Here is a 17407-nt window from a genome sequence, read left to right on the forward strand (position 1 = left end):
CATGATGTCCTTTCAAGGCTCAACCAAACAGCCCCAGCCTGTCTGCACTGACCAGCAGAACAGGCCCCGGGCTGAGTCACTGCCCAGGTTGTTTCACAACCTGTTTATGCACCGAGGCCTCAGAGGCAGGGAAGGTCACCATGGGTGGCTAGTGTCTTCTTGAGCTCCTGAACAGAAGGATGGCTCCCACTGACAGGGGCAAGAAGAGCTTGGCTCACCCTGTGCAGCCCCAGTCCTCACCCAGAGATTTCTTCAGTGTCTTCTAGGCTCACTCTCTGACCTTAGGTACAATCCTGAACCAAGGGAAGTTTCGACAAGCCTCGATTCCTCATCTGTAAAATGGGAAACGTACACATGTTTAAATTATTGTACACTCGACATGCACCATATAATTTAATATTTATAGCAAACCAGTGAGATGCTATTATTTCATTTTACAAATGCAGGTACTGAGCATCAGAGATGTTACAACCCACAGCTAGTTAGTGTAGGGTCAAGAATAGACCCCAGGGACTTCCCTGGTGGTCCGAGTTGATGAGATTTGCCTTCCAATGCAGGGGGTGCGGGTTCCATCCCTGGTCGAGGAGCTAAGATCCCACATGCCTCGAAACCAAAAAAACATAAAACAGAAGCAATACTGTAAAAATTCAATAAAGACTTTAAAAAAGACATACATACATAAAAATATATATATATTCAAAATAAAAATAAAGAATCGACCCTAAAATCTGTATGACTAGAGAGCTTGGGTTCAGAAGGAAATAGCAAGAGTAAAGTCTGGCCCCTGTTCACGGATTGACATTCTATGCTGACTCGTTTAGGCAAGTCCCTTCTGCTCGCTGGGCCTTGGTTTCCCCATCCATTCTGTGGGGTCGGGGAGAGGGAGCTGATCCCTTTTTCTGTTTTGGCTGCACCACTCGGCTTGCAGGATCTTATTTCCCTGACCAGGGATCGAACCTGGGCCCTGGCAGTGAAAGCACTGGGTCCTAACCACTGGGAATTCCTGGAGTTGATCACTTTTAAGTCTATGATCCTATGCTTTCATGTCAGCAGGGCTTTCCCTAAATCACCCCTTGGGCATGGTCTCTTTCCTGAATAGCCCATTCTGGGGGAAGAGCAGACAACAGTGGTGAAGGAGTCTTCCAACTTGGAGACTTCTCAGAAAGTCTCAGCTCTTGCTTACAATTTTTTCATGGCTTCCACTGAGCCATGTCCACATCCGTAAAATTGGGATGACCATAGTACCAGCAATCCAGTCACAGTACATACCACTGTGCTAGGTGTGTCATATACATGTCTCTTTATCTTGGTGTGTCATATACATGTCTCTTTATCTTCATAGTGGCCATAGGAGAGGATGTCACTGCTTGAGTTCATCGGCTTATAGGAGTTGGAGTTGGCATCTCAGCCTAGGTGGGGTATGTCTGCCTCTTTCTCCTTTGCCGCACTGCCCCTCCTCTTACCTCTGACGCCTGATGGTGGGAGACTGGACTGAAATGAATGAAAAATACTTGGTGAACTTTACATTGCTGTGCACATGTCAACTATTAGGAGTCATTACTAGTTTTCTTTTTCCCACTGTAGTGGGGACTGGGACCTGAGTCTTCCACCATTTTTGCATCCACAAAGAATGCCAAGATGGGACTTTCTATGGGTTCTTGGTGCGTAATTGCTGACTAATACAAGTCCCATCCACGAAGGACAAATGGGGGAATCAATCAACGATACTGGCCAAGCAGGAAGGACAACAATGTCCTTGGGAATTAGCTCCCTGGTTGACTTGGTCATTATCAAGGACCCTGTGCCCACTTCCTCCTTCATTTATTCTCAGCTTTTCTCTGCCATCATGATTTTTGTCATTGCCACAGTCTCACTCTTTCCCCCAAGGGAATGGGAAGACAGAACCCTAAGAGTAAGTAGAAAAGCCAGTGACACACAATTCCTTATCAGTTCACCTATTCCGACCTCCATTCTCCCTTCCTTCCCACCTGTGGGAGTGTGTCATTAGGGGTCACACACCTGTCTTGTCACCCCTGATGGCCTCATCCTCCAGCAGGGCTTCTCCTGGATTTCTGTTGTTCTTACTGGGTGCAACGTTCTATTCACTCTTCTTTGCTTCCTCATGGGGTTAATTCTCTCTCCTACTCTGTTTTTTGATTTACCAATATTCACTGTGTACAAACCCTGTGGTTAGAGTTGCTTTGACTTTCCAACTTCTCAAAATGGAGAAAGTAACTTTTTCCTAAATATTTGAACTTTTTTCTAAAATATTAGAACTTCTCACAATAAGCAGGAAATGCTCTTGTAACCAGAAAAAAAATGAAATTTTGTTCATTACTTTAATCAATTTTATTGTGATAGATATACGTACAATTCGAATGCACCCATTTAAATGTACAGCCTGATGCGTTTTGACAAATATACACACCTCAGTAACCGCCACCACAGTTAAAATATAGAATATTTCTATATTCCAAAAAAGTTCCCTTGTAACTCTTTGCAATCAATCCTTCCCGTTCCTTAATCCAGGCAAGTAGGGATCTCATTTATTTCACTATAGATTAGTTTTGTCTGTTTCAGAATATCTTATAAATGGAATCACAAATTATATATTCTTTTGTGTCTGGTTTCTTTCACTCAGAATGTTTTTAGATTTGTCTATCAGTACTTTGTTCTTTTTTTTTTTTTTTTTGCGGTACGCGGGCCTCTCACTGTTGTGGCCTCTCTCGTTGTGGAGCACAGGTTCTGGACTCGCAGGCTCAGCAGCCATGGCTCATGGGCCAAGCCGCTCCGCGGCATGTGGAATCTTCCCGGACCTGGGCACAAACCTGTGTCCCCTGCATCGGCAGGCGGACTCTCAACCACTGCGCCACCAGGGAAGCCCTGTTCTTTTTTTTTTAATTGCTGAATACTATTGTGTTTTATGAATATATCCCAATTTGTTTATCCATTTACCTATTGATGGACGTTTGGTTTGTTTAAAGCTTTTTTTTCTTTTTAAGTAACACACGCTCATCAAAAATTGGGAAAACAGGGACAAATGGAGGGAAAAATAATCTCTGGTCTCATTAACCAAAACCAATTATTCTTAGCATTAGAGTGTTTGGGTTTTTTTCCTCTGTGCATGGATGCTTTGGAGACTATATAGTTAAAAACATATCACACGTAGGATTTTGTAGCTGCCTTTTTTTAGTTGACAACATAAGTATTTTTCACATTATTTCTTTTGTAACCATTTTTCACGGTGTGTAATGTTTTATCACTAAAATGTAGGCTCTGTCGGGGTATGGATTTAGCTTGTCTTGCACATACTCATATTCTAAGAGCCCAGTACAATGCCCACCCGGCTCGCGCTACACCCGTAATAAGTATTGACTAAACTGTATGCCACAGCTTGCCTTGCTATGTCCATAGAGACATGCCAATTCTCCTTAAAATTTTCATTTGTCCCATTTTTAATGTTTATGCCCTGCCTCCTCAACCAAACTATTTGAAGGCACTGTCTGAAAATATTTATTACACGCTCAGCACATTGTATGTGCCATCCGTACTCTTCACAGCAATCCTGTCAAGTGGATCATCTCCCTGTTTTACAGATTAAGAAACAAACTCAGAGAAATTAAGTGACTGGCTCAAGGCCACACACCAGTATGCAGCTGAGTCCAGATGTGACCCATATTTATTTGTTTTTAACCCATGTTTAATAGAGTCCGAATCCCACAATCATAATTGGAATAGTTAAAATTATTATTGATACTTGCTATTTGCCAAGTGTATCAGTCCATTCTCATGACAACCTTAAAGGGAAGTACTAGTTTCTCCCCATTGGAGAAATGAGAACATGAGCCTCACGGAGGCAAAGTACGTTGCCCAAGCTTACGTGGCTAGACAGTGATAGGATTTTAACCCGAGTAGCCTGATGCCAAGGCCCATCTTAAATGCTAAGCACTAGTGCGTTAACCCAGGCCCTTTTGCTTCTCCATGGAACTCCCTTGAGCTTCTTTATCTCCTCCGGGCTGTACACAGAGTGTTCCCCCAGGAAAGGTTTGAGTTGATAGTGTATATGATGGCATATGATCCTCTGACCTAAAGAAGGGGTTAATGATGATGAATCTTAGGGAACCAGAAACAAAACCTTTTACTTCCAAAGATATCACGTGGCAGACTCACAATTCTCGCAGCTATGAGACTGGAAGGACACCACCTTCTTTAGAAGGCAGGTGTGAGGAGTAAATGAGTGATCCAGATCCACAGAAAGTGCTTACCCCAGAGCCGGGTACGGTACCCAGTAAGCCCACACTAAAGGTGAGCTCTTCAAGGGCCTCTGTCTAGGAAATTCGAGACCCAGTGGGTTAATTATCCTCAGATAGAAAACAACACTGACTTCCCCAGACAGACCTGAGAGGGGAGAAACCCAAACAGACAGTTACAGTTCAGCTAAAATAGAGCTAATCTTTAATCTTTTATGGATATGTGTAATACATTAACTATTATAACCTATCCCCTTGAGGCACCTCGACACCTGGTCAACCAGAGGCTGGGGTTGGGTTGGCTGGGCTAAGTGGAAAGGAGCAAGTAAATAGGACAATTACCCTTTCGCAACAGACTTTCTTAGGTCTCCGCCTTGAGATTAAGAGGATGAAATGGCTGATGCTGCCTGTCGTATGAGGGTGGGGTAGGAAGGTGAACCCTTGAGTCAGCAGCCAGTGAAGAATACTAGGCACAGAATAACCTGGGGTGTTTTACATGTCTCTCTGCAAACCAAACTCCGTAAGAGCCAGGATTGTATTATTTATTATTTGTCATTGGGTGTTTGCTCATGATGGTTACTATTAATAATGGTGTTGGGGTTTTCATAATAGGAAAAGAATCCAAAGGTGAAGAATTACTAAGGCTAGGTGTCTCTATGAACTATGAAATTGTAAGTTTCAACTACCATATTTTTTGAACTCTAAGATGTACTTTGTGTCCATGTTTATCAGGCTTTGTCTTATAATACATATGTACATGTATATGGAAGTGTTTCTCAACTGCCTGGAACTCTGTTTTTAAGTAAATGCTGTGGCTTAAGAGTGGCTAGTGTTCAAGAATCGAGGCGATATAACAGTTCAATCTCCCACTCCAGGCAAGAATTCTTTCTACCATAATCTCTGCTTCAATATTTCCACTGGAAAGGAGTTTACTTCTCATCCAAGCAGTTCTTCTCATTACTAGACATCATCACAATGACCAATTGTTCCTTACATGGAGCCGAAATCTGTCTCCCTATGACTTCTACCCAGCAGTTCTAGTCCTGTCCTCTGGAACTACACAAAATGAGTTAAATTTTTCTTAGGATGCAGAGTGGCTTAGGACTGTAAGCAAAATCTCTGGAGGCAGACAATCTGGGTTTTAATCCTGACTCTACCAGTTATTAGCAAGTAACTTAGTTTCTGTTCCCTCAAACACCATTGTTGTGAGGTTTAAATGAGATAAATATGTACAAAGTATCTGGCACCTGATTCTCAATAAATGTAAACTATTCCTCTTCCCTCCTCTTCCCCTGGCTTTGTTATAATTTTATATACTTTAAGATAGATGTTATGTTCCACACTTCCAAGTCTTTTCCAAATTAAATATTTCCCAGTTCCTAAACCATTCTCCTCATGATAACTCTGATTCATTGCTTACCAACAACATACAGTATGTGCCAGGCACTGCCGAAGGCCTAAGAGTTTAAATAACTTGCCTAGGGCCTCATAAGCAGTAGCCAGGATTCAAACCTAGATCTGTCTGGCTCTAAAGCCATACCTTCAAATCTAGATCCCATAGCAGTGCTGTTCAATAGAATGTAAATTGAGCCACATATGCAATTTTACATATACTAGCCCCATTTTAAAAAATAATGAGAAACAGGTGAAATTAAATTTAATAATAACTTAATAATATTTTATTAAACCCTAGCTATCAAAATATCATTTCAACCTCTAATCAATATATAAAATTATCAAGCTATTTCACATTTTTTTCATAGTAAGTCTTCAAAATCCAGTGTGTATCTTACACTGATAGCTTATCTCAGTTTGAACAAGCCACATTTCAAGTTCTCGTGGCTGTAAACTGGTAAGCAGGCAGTGTGTCACCTAGTCAAATGTGTTGTGAAGAAAAATACAGCAGGGTATGGGGGAAGACAGGGCAGATAGTGGATTACAATTTGAAATATGTGATCACGGAAGGCCCCCCTAGTAAAGATTTGAGCAGAGACCAAAAGGAAACAAGGGAGTGAATCCTGCAGTTCAGTGGAAAGGAGAGCTCCAGGCAGACTGCACAACAATTAAGATGGGAGCATCCTTGACATGTTCTAGTAAGAGCAGAGTAGATGGGACGGGGGCAGGCACAGATGGAGATGGTCAGAGAGCTAACAGGTGATGAGGGTGGATCGTGTAGCCATAATGAGGGCTTTGGCTTTTACTCTGACTGGAGGAATAGCATGAACTTATGAGGATGCTGGAGACCATTAGGTTGAAAAGAAAGAGTTATACGTTTTCCAAAGGGCTATGCATATAGGAAGCAGCCATTCCTGGGGAAACACTAGTTTGTAACACTAAGGTTGATATCCTAGCATTGCAGATAACACAGGGGTAGATCTATTTAATTTCTATCAGGCCATTCTAGAAAGCTGAGTGTGTGCTACAAACCATGTTGATGGTCTGCAGTTCTGATGAAGACTGGCCAAGAGCTAGTCTTAATCCTTTGAGCCCAGCCTAGCGATGGGTTAGGAAACAATGTATGGACTTCTCTCCTCCTTTGTTGCCACTAATTGTAATAATTGGGGAACTTAACTGTGGAGAAAGAGCCCATGAATTCAGAAGGTAGCATGGTAAAGAGGTAGGTTTCTGAATGAAAGAACTGAATTTGAATCTGCGTTCTGCCATTTGCTGGCGATTTGGCTTTGGGCAAGTCTCTTCACCTCTCTGAACCTCTTTTTCCTCCTCTGTAAAGTGGAGATGGTAATATCTACCTTTTAGCAGTATTTGACATATTTACACACATATAAAGTTGGGTATATTAACTGTTCAATAATTGGTAGTTATTGTGATGTGTTCAACAAAATTTCTGAACACCCACTACATGTAAAACACATTGTTATAGAATGTTTTTGTCCCCCTGCCAAATCCTTACGTTGAAACCCTACTCCCCAGTGTGACAGTATTAGGAGGTAGGGCCTTTGGGAGTGGTTAGGGTTAGATGAGGTCAAGAGGGAAGTGCCCTCGTAAATGGGATTAGCGCTCTTTTAAGAGTCCCGAGGGAGTTTGCTTTGCTCTGGTTTTCACCATGTGAGGATACAAGAAGTTGGCAACCTGCAACCCAAAAAAGGGCTCTCACCAGAACCCAACCATGTTGGCACCCCAATCTCAGACTTCCAGCCGCCAGAACTGTGAAAAATAAATTTCTGTTGTTTATAAGCCACCTTGTTTATGATATTTTGTTATAGCAGCCTAAGCTAAGATACACATATATATAAAGAAAATACATGATTCCTCCCTTCAAGATGTTTATAATCTATCTAGGGAGATGAGACATGCACAAAATATATTCAATAAGATAGAATGTGCTTGCTCAAATGAGAAATATAAAGTGGAATAATAATAGCTACCATTTATTGATTGCCTACAATAAGCCGGGAACTATGCTAAGTGTTTCATAAATATCTCATTTTATTTTTGCAACCTCCCTCTTAGAAAGTACTATTTTTAACTCTATTTTATAAAAAAGGAAGCTGAGGCTCAGAGAGGGGAAGTGCATTGCCCAAGGTTGCACAGCTGGGTACTGGCAAAAGACGGAAGTGAGTTCCATCCTAAGCTCCAGGCCTCACATCCTTATCACAGAAACCCATCCCTATAACTCCTAAGCCTTGTCCAAGTTTTACCATATTGTTTGCCCATTTCTTACCCATTATTATTTTTTAAATTTAATTTAATGCTACTTTTCAAATGCCAGCTATAATTTGGGCAAATGTTATAGGAATGTTTTCAAAAATGTGAATGAGTGGGAGATAGTGTGGGTTACAGCAAGGGAACTGGAGTGAGAAGGGGCTGTATAGTGTAGAAATTAAGAGCATGGGTTCTGAAGTCAGCGGCTTAAATTTGTATCCCAGCCTCTCAACTCCCTCTGGTGTTATTTTACATTTTGTTGCCTAAGTTTCGCCATCTATAAAATTACCGTAATTATACTCGGGTCATAGGGCTGCTATGAATATCAACTTTAAATTTCTGACACTTTGTTCATAAAGGATTTTCTTTGCATTAAATTTGTAAAATATTGCATTAAAATTTTTTTATTTGTTACTGAGTTTTTTGGTGCCCCCTTAAATTTTTTCGCTCCAGGAGAGTGCCTCAATCACCTCACTCTAGCTCACTCTTTGTATGCATTTTATATGCTTGAACATAAGCAGGGTTCAATAAATATTCATTGAATTTACTTACCTCCCAATATTTTTAAATTGAGGTAAAATAAACACAGAACAGTGAACAAATACTAAATGTATTACTGAGCTCCCCAATTGTTCAGAACAGTTTGCTAAGCAGTAAAAGGTGTCTTTCCTTTTTATCTTCACGTACCCAACCAAAAGTTTTGTTTTACAACAATCTCTTCTCTTTTTCTGCAGCTCTCATCCCCAAGCTCTCTTCTCCCCCTGTCAGTTCAAGAGATTTCCTGGACATCTCCAGGTCGTCACACCAGAAAAAAATAAATATTTTCCTGGAGGACGGCCTATGACGTCAAGGTTCCCTGTAACTCCCAGACGAACGTTCGAAAGCAAGCCGGCAGCTTTTCCGAAGCATCGCAGTTTGCGCATGCGCTTCTGCTTGCCGGACAGCAGAGGGGATTTTTGTGCCCTCTCGGCGCCCTTACGTCGCGGAGTGGTGGTGTTAGAGGTTTGAGCGACGAAACCTTTTTTGCCGGAAGTGGGAAGAGGAGGGGGAAGTTTCGCCCTCTCCCAGGGTCTTCAAGTTTAGGGCTGTGGGCTAGTTGTCACTAAAAAGCTCAGAGGTGCTCTGGTGGATACAATTCCTCGCTTTGCGAGAAGAGGCTAGAACGCGCGCTGAGGTGTGTGTGCTTTTTTGTTTTTTAATTTAATTTATTTATTTTTGGCTGCGCTGGGTCCTCATTGCTGCGCATGGGCTTCTCTCCGTTGCAGTGAGCAGGCTTCTAACTGCGGTGGCCCCTCCTTGCAGAGCACGGGCTCCAAGCGCTCGGGCCCCAGCAGTTGTGGCACACGGGCTCAGCAGCCGTGGCTTGTGGGCTCCAGAGCGCAGGCTTAGCAGCCGCGGCAAACGGGCCCAGTTGCTCCGCGGCATGCGGGACCCCCCCCCCGGACCAGGGGTCGAACCCGCGTTCCCTGCATTGGCAGGCGGACCCCCAACCACTGCGCCACCAGGGAAGCCCTGAGGTGTGTTTTTGGTGTAAGTGGGCACGCGTTGATGCTGGCTTAAGAGGACCTAAACCATCAATTAAAAGAACTTCCGCTTGGCTAGCTTTAAAAGGCGTTTGATTCAGAGAGGTGGAACGCATAGATTTTAGTCTGGTCTAGGTTCTGCCACCGACCTACTGTGTGTCCTTGGGCTCCTCCCCAAGTCTCAATATCCTCATCTATAAATTGAGGGGTAGACAAGATTCTTTAAGTCACCTTTCAATCCGTCTATTATTGCAGGTCCATTTTGTCGTCTGAGCAACAAAGCCTTGGGGGTTAAATATCGTTGGCCCCGTTTTAGAAGGAAGACATTGAGTTCCAGAGTGAGAGACTTAGTTATTGCACAGAAAACGGTTAGAGATTTTAGACCTTGAGACTAAAAGGTTATGCTGTAACTCCATGATCAGGCCTCCTTTGTGTATTTCTGTATCATCAGTTCCTGAAACTGGCCTATAGCAGTTACTCAAAAAGTTTTGAATGGATGGATGAATGAATCTTTTCATGTTAAGGCCAATGACCCAAGCAGATCTGGTGTCTCTCCACCTCTCTGATGTATTAACAAGTATAACTCTTCTCCAGGTGTATCCTGTGTTTACTTGACGGGGGACTCCGAGTCCAGTTCTGTCGTTTTCAACTTAAACAGGTAACATGGAGGCACCTCCAGTCACCATGATGCCTGTCACCGGGGGCACCATTAACATGATGGAGTACCTGCTGCAGGGTGAGTGAACCAGGGAGCTTGTTTTCCTCTTTTCTGTTCGGCTTCCGCGGAGATGAGAAGCTGTTCTACAAAGGCAGCCTGCATAATTTCTGGCACCTTTTTTTTTTCAATTAACCCTTAATTATGGTCACAAATACATAACATTAAATTTACCATATTAAACATTTTTAAGCATACAGTTCAGTAGTGTTAAGTATTTCACATTGTTGTATAGCCGATCTCTAGAACTTTTTCATCTTGCAGAATTGAAATTCTATTCCCGTTAAACACTAATTCCTCCTTTCCCCTCCCTGCAGCCCTTGGCAACAGCCTTTCTACTTTCTGTTTCTAATTTTGACTACTTTAGATAACCTCATATGAGTGGAATCATTACAGTATTTGTCGTTTTATCACTGGCTGATTTCACTTAGTGTAATGTCCTCCATGTTAACCCATATTGTAGCATGTGACAGGATCTCCTTTTTAAAGCTGAATAATGTTCCATTGTATATATGTACCACATTTTCTTTATCCATTCATCTGTCAGACATTTGGGTTGCTTCCACCTCTTGGTTATCGTGGATAATGCTCAGTGAACATGGGTGTGCAAATATCTCTTCAAGATCCTGCTTCGAATTCTCTCAGATAAATACCCAGAAGTGAGATTAATGGATCATATGGTAATTCTATGATACTGTTAAACTAGCTCCATTTTATAGATCAGGAAATAGAAGTGAAGTAACTTTCCCAGATGAAAAAACTCAAGACCCAGAGGGGATAATGATTTTCAGGACGTCATACAATGTTTAGTGCAAGAGTTTAGACTTTAATTCAGATCATCCATTTAGTAACTTACTGTGAACAAAATAGGGTTGTTAATTTTCACTCCTCAGGCTGCACCTCCTTCAGGCTTTCCCATCTCAGTAAGTGCCACTGTCATTCACCAGTTGCGTGAGCCATGCATTCAGGAGTCAATGTCCATCTTTTACTTTACCCCCACGTGTAGTCCATTTCTAATCCTATTCATTTTACTTCCAAAATATGTATTAAATAAGTCTTTTCTCAACCTGCAGTACCACACCCTGGTTTATCATCCTTTGCCTGAACTATTTTAGTAACCCTATACTTATTACATTGCTTCCACTTTTTTTTTCATTGCTTCCACTTTTGATCGTCTTTCTCTTCTCACACAACAGCTAGTAGTCTTTTTTAAAAAATTGTTTTAGTATTAAAAATATTCAAACATAAAGAAAGTGGGGGCTTCCCTGGTGGCGCAGTGGTTGAGAGTCTGCCTGACGATGCAGGGGACACGGGTTCGTGCCCCAGTCCGGGAAGATCCCACGTGCCACGGAGTGGCTGGGCCTGTGAGCCATGGCCTCTGAGCCTGCGCGACCGGAGCCTGTGCACCGCAATGGGAGGGGCCATACAGTGGGAGGCCCGCATACCGAGGAGACTAATATAATGAACACTCCTTTTCTGTCATCCAGATTTCAGTTTCTGTCATTTTGCCATATTTGCTTTCTCTTTTTTCTTTTGCTGTTTTTAAAGACAGTTTCAGGGACTTCCCTGGTGGTCCAGTGGTTAAAACTCCGCGCTTCTACTTCAGGGGGTGCGGGTTTGACCCCTGGTTGGGGAACTAAGCTCCCACATGCCTTGCAGCCAAAAAATTTTTTTGAAAAAACAACAGTTTCAGATATAACATTTTACCCCAAAACATTTTCAGAATGCATCTCTAAAAAATAAAAAACAAGGATATTTTCCTTCATAACCCCAATACCATCATTATTATCTAAAAAATTAATAATGTATTTTTAATATCATCTAATATCTAGTCCATATTCAAAAGTTTCCCCCTATCTTGCCCTCAAAATGTGTTTTGTATCCAGGATATAATCATGTTTCATGCATTACATTTGATAACTGTGTCTCTTAAGCCTCTTTTAACTTGGACCAGTCTCCCCTCATTCCCACTTTTTTTCCCATGACCACGTCTTGTTGAAGAGTCTATACCAGTTTTCCTGGAATGATCTTTTTAAAATGTAAATCCAGTCATCTCTTTCCCTGTTGTATGGAGAATAAAATGTGGAGCTAATAGCTTCCCAATGGCCTTAGAATAGAATACAGCCTTTAGCATGAGCTGTACATAAGACCTGTGTGCTTTGGCCCATCCCAAATCCTCAGTTCATTATCATCTTCCATCTTGCTTACCGCACTTCAGCCACACTGATATCCCTTCATTTCTTTGAATTCCCCAGGCCCTTTCCTGGGCCTTTGCATTGTTTCCTCTGCCCTTATACTTTGTTCCAGCCCTTCAAATAGCCATTTTATCTTTATCCCTTAGTCCTCAGCTCAGTTGTTCTTCCCTTTGAGAGACCTTCTCTGACTACTCCAAGCCCTCAGAGAGGTCTCCTCTTCTCCACCCCCATCAGTTCCTCTTTCCCATCTCCCTTTTATTTCCCTGTATTTCTGTTTAATTGTTTACTTATTTATTTTTTGTTTCCCCCACTAAACTGTAATCTCTGTGAGGGCTGGACTCCCTACTTCCTAGCGTGATGCCTGGCACAGTATTCAGTAAGTATGTGTTGAAGGAACCAGCACTTACAAAGCTCCTTAAATGTTTGAAGTATGAAAAAACACATGTCTGACACTGTCCTGAATGTAGGACACAACGTATCCAATGTAGGACCCATTACTTGCTCCCATCGTCATCTGTCCTATGATCACAGGGACCTGATCTGTTGCTTTCCCTCCAACACTACCCATTTCCAAAAACGTAGTCATTTGAGTCCCACTGTCAATATTTACCATAGTTACAGTAGTATATTTTTATTTACTTTAACAGATTTAGTCAATTAATGAATATGTTCCTAGCATTGGAGTAAGTATGAGCAGTAGAGGAAGAAAGGTGTTAAAAAGTCAATACATAATTGATATATTGAAATATGACTAAAAAATTGAGGTACTAATGCTAAAAAGTAAAGCAGGGAAGTGGAAAGAGGTTGGAAGGAGATAATGCTATTTTATTTAGAGCAATGAGAAAAGAGATCTCTGATAAAGTGACATTTGAGCAAAGATCTGAACAAAGTGATGGGGTGAGATATGCAGGTGTCTGAGAGAAGAACGTTCTAAACGTAGGGACTAAGGGAAGGGTCTCTGAAGAGAAATACATTGTCAAACACTTGGCATTTTTAGGAAACAGCAGGAAAATCACTGTGGTTGGAGAGAGTGATCTGGGAGATAGTAGAAGGAAATAATCAACATCAGGTAGCAGAGACCACAATTTATAGGGCCTTGTAGACCGTGGTAAAGAATTTGGGATTTATTCTGAGTGACATGGGAAGCCATTGGAGGGTTCTGAGCAGAGAAGTGTCATTATCTGCCTTATGTCCTAAAAACCAGCTGGCTGTTGTATGGAGGAGAGAAGAAAAAAGCAAGGATAGAAGCGGGGTACTGCAAAGACCAAGCAAGAAATGATGGAGACTTGGACTAGGTGGAAATGATTGAGTAAACTGGATTCTGCATATATTTTAAAAATGCAGAGCGGATGTAGGATGTGAGAGAAAGAAAGGAGTCGAAGCTGATTATGTGGTTTTTGGTTGGGCAGCTGGAAGCAGAGAGTTGCCATTTACTATGATGGGGAAAACTGCAGGAGGAGTAAGATTGTAGAGGAAAAATCAACAGGTTGATACTGAACATGTTAAGATGAAGATGTCTTAGGCATCCGAGTGGAGAAGTTAGGTAGACAGTTGGATGTATGAGTCTGTAGTTCATGAGATATAAATTTGGTAGTCCTCAGAGCATAAATGATACTTAAAACCATAGGGCTGGGCTTTCCTGGTGGCGCAGTGGTTGAGAGTCCGCCTGCCGATGCAGGGGACACGGGTTCGTGCCCCAGTCCGGGAAGATCTCACATGCTGCGGAGCAGCTGCGCCCGTGAGCCATGGCCGCTGAGCCTGCGCGTCCGGAGCCTGTGCTCCGCAACGGGAGAGGCCACAACAGTGAGAGGCCCGCGTATCGCAAAAAAACCCAAAAAAAATGAACAAAAAAACCCCATAGGGCTGATTTAGGTCACTGAGGGAGGAAGAGATTTTTGATAGAGACAAAGACCAGGATTGAGTCCTAGGATCCTCCAGTATTTTGGGAAGATGAAGACCCAGCAGAGATGACTTAAAAGGAATGGTCAGTGAATTAGGTGAAGAACCAAGAGAGATTTGTGTCCCAGAGGCCAAGGGAAGAATAGATTTCAAAATGGGTATAATATAACAACCATGTGAAATGCTGCCAGGAGGAAGAATAAGATGAGAACAAAGGACAGTGTATTTCTCTGAAGCAGTTCATTCTCTTTTACTTAAATATATTACATAAAAAGGAAATGTTATATTTTTTCTATCAATGGAAAACTTTTGTTTTCTGAGACTAGAAGATAATTTTTAAAATAAATGACAAAACAGTATTATTTTTCTAGGTAGATACTGTTGCCTGTTAAGGCCCAAAGCCCGCTGGAGGTTAGCATTGTTAGAGAAGGCCTAACTATTCTAGTACCAAATAAGACAGTGCAAAAAATTAAAAAGGGATTAACTTGTTATATAATATCTTGGCAGTATAACCCCGCTAAAATCTCATATATTGGGCCTGTGCTTTACAAAACACTGCACTAAACTGTTCTGATTTTTCATTTAAGTTTTTTCAATCTTTTGCTATTTCCATTACCCAGAATGAAAGATGGGACTCAATGGTACTTTTTTCCTTCTTCAGGAAGTGTTTTAGATCACAGCTTGGAAAGCCTCATCCACCGCCTTCGTGGTTTGTGTGACAACATGGAACCTGAGACTTTCCTTGACCATGAGATGGTATTCCTCCTTAAGGGCCAGCAGGCCAGTCCGTTTGTTCTAAGGGCTCGACGCTCTATGGATAGGGCAGGGGCACCCTGGCACCTGCGCTACCTGGGACAGCCAGAAATGGGAGACAAGAACCGCCATGCCCTGGTGCGTAACTGCGTGGACATTGCAACATCTGAGAACCTTACTGACTTCCTGATGGAAATGGGCTTCCGCATGGACCATGAGTTTGTTGCCAGGGGACACCTGTTCCGTAAGGGCATCATGAAGATCGTGGTGTACAAGATCTTCCGCATCTTGACACCAGGGAACACAGACAATACTGAGGCCTTGTCACTCTCCTACCTTGTGGAACTAAGTGTTGTTGCACCAGCTGGGCAGGACGTGGTGTCTGATGACATGAGGAACTTTGCAGAGCAGCTGAAACCTCTGGTTCACCTAGAGAAAATAGACCCCAAAAGGCTCATGTGACAAGGCAGTCTGTCCACCACTGGGGCTTGTCCTCAGCTGTTACAAAAAAAGAAGATGTTATAATTGCCCTATTTCACCACTGCTAGCCAGGCATTCTTCCCTCAGGAAGGAGGACAATGAGAACTTAGTTGGTTCTTTGCACTGTTTTCCTCATATGGCCAGTTCACTTTTGTGACAGCCTTTCTAAATTAAAGGCTAAGGATGACATGGAGAATCTAGATAAATCCCTCTGCATAAAGAGGGGAAACTGGAATAAAATAGCTTTGGGGAATAAAAATCTTTTAATTGTTTTGCCATTTGTGTGTAAGGTTTGTAAAACAGAGACTGAGTTTGTATTGTGCAGTAATAAAGGCTATAAAGAGAAATGTCTATCATTCTGATTCTTTACCCCATTACCCTGCTAATTTGGGATAGACTCATCAACTGGAGCAAAAATATGACAGTTTTTTGTTTTAATTTTGATAGAGGTGATAGTTTACCTTTCATAAAAGTAGCACATGGGCTTCCCTGGTGGCGCAGTGGTTGAGAGTCCGCCTGCCGATGCAGGCGTGCCCCGGTCCGGGAAGATCCCACATACCATGGAGCGGCTGGGCCCGTGAGCCATGGCCGCTGAGCCTGTGCGTCCGGAGCCTGTGCTCCGCAACGGGAAAGGCCCGCGTACCGCAAAAGAAAAAAAAAAAAAAAGTAGCACATATTTGTTATTGAAAAAAATTTTAATTCTGACAAAAATAAGAAAAATAACCTGTAATCCTGTTATTCAAAGAGGTATACTATTTTGTTTTATATCCTTCTAGTCTTTATTTTTGGAAATTTATGTATATGAGATATATTTATTTTAGAAAAATATTGTATATATACTGGTTTGTAATCTCCTTTTTTTGTTTAATTTATCATTAACATCTTTCCGGGACATTAGGCATCTGGGACAATGTTTTTCTGGGGTTTTTAAAAATTAATTAATTAATTATTTGGTTGCTCCTGGTCTTAATTTCAGCAGGCGTGTTACTTAGTCGCAGTTCCAGGGCTCCTTAGTTGAGGCACGTGGGCTCCTTAGTTGCAGCAGGCGGGCTCCTTAGTTGTGGCATGTGAACTCTTAGTTGCGGCATGCATGTGGGATCTAGTTCCCTGACCAGGGATTGAACCTGGGCCCCTTGCATTGGGAACATGGAGTTTTATCTGCTGTGCCACCGGGGAAGTCCCTCTTCTGTTAAAAAAACTTTTTTTTCTTATTATTATGTGTCAGCGCTATCCTAAGTGCTTTAGGTATGTTTACTAATTTAATCCTCGCAACAGACCCATTTTTTACAGGGAAACTGAGGTACAGAGAGAGTAATTAGCTTTCCCTGAGCTATACAGCTACAAATTAGCAGAGCTTGTATTTAAATACTGATAATTGTAACTGCTATTTGTATCCTATCATTTGGATTTTCCGTAACTTAATTGATTCCCCTACTTTGGGAATTTTAGTTTGATCCCAATTTTTTGCTTTTATAAACTGTCCTGTGATGCTAGTGTTTTTAATTAAATTTCTGTTGTCATCCATGATGATTCTTCAGGATAAATTCTAGGGAACTGCTGAGTCAAAGAGTGTGCCTTGTTTTAAGTCTTCCACTATGCATTGCCAGATGCCTTCCAGAAATGTCCCAGTTTTCACTCCTACCAGTTTTCCAACACAGTTGCCAAAGGTGGGTGTGACGGTGAAAACTTATTTTTCCCATTTGATGATAAATGGTGACTGGTTTTAATTTTCTTTTAAAAATACTCATCAATTAGGTTTAAAATTTTATATGTTTATTGGACATTTTTTTCTTATGTGCATTCCCTTTTCTTCATTGTTTGTCTTTATTAATTTGTAAACAGCTTTTATATAATTTCCCGTTTATCATTTGACTTCTAATGGATTTTTTAAAATAACAGTTCTGAGTGGGATAAATGTTGATCATTTTA

At 41.7% G+C, this 17407-nt stretch overlaps 1 protein-coding gene across 1 annotated transcript; it reads left to right on the forward strand.

The window, feature by feature from the left end:
• The first annotated feature begins 8924 nt into the window (after positions 1 to 8924).
• On the forward strand, positions 8925 to 15825 carry MED18 (mediator complex subunit 18). Its single transcript, XM_024766564.1, has 3 exons — positions 8925 to 9087; positions 10031 to 10172; positions 14907 to 15825. The coding sequence occupies exons 2-3, from the start codon at positions 10100 to 10102 to the stop codon at positions 15458 to 15460; spliced, it is 627 nt and encodes a 208-aa protein (XP_024622332.1). The 5' UTR covers positions 8925 to 9087; positions 10031 to 10099; the 3' UTR covers positions 15461 to 15825.
• The last annotated feature ends 1582 nt before the right edge of the window (positions 15826 to 17407 follow it).

This window comes from Neophocaena asiaeorientalis, unplaced genomic scaffold (genome assembly GCF_003031525.2).
Source record: "Neophocaena asiaeorientalis asiaeorientalis breed wild unplaced genomic scaffold, Neophocaena_asiaeorientalis_V1.1 scaffold79, whole genome shotgun sequence".
NCBI classification, from domain to species: domain Eukaryota; kingdom Metazoa; phylum Chordata; class Mammalia; order Artiodactyla; family Phocoenidae; genus Neophocaena; species Neophocaena asiaeorientalis.

What these genes read in the sequence shown, in the direction of transcription:
- MED18 (XM_024766564.1), top strand. Translation starts at nt 10,100, where the DNA reads ATGGAGGCACCTCCAGTCACCATGATGCCTGTCACCGGGGGCACCATT. An exon ending in GATGGAGTACCTGCTGCAGG is followed by an intron (nt 10,173 to 14,906) that starts GTGAGTGAACCA and finishes TTCCTTCTTCAG; the next exon opens with GAAGTGTTTTAGATCACAGC.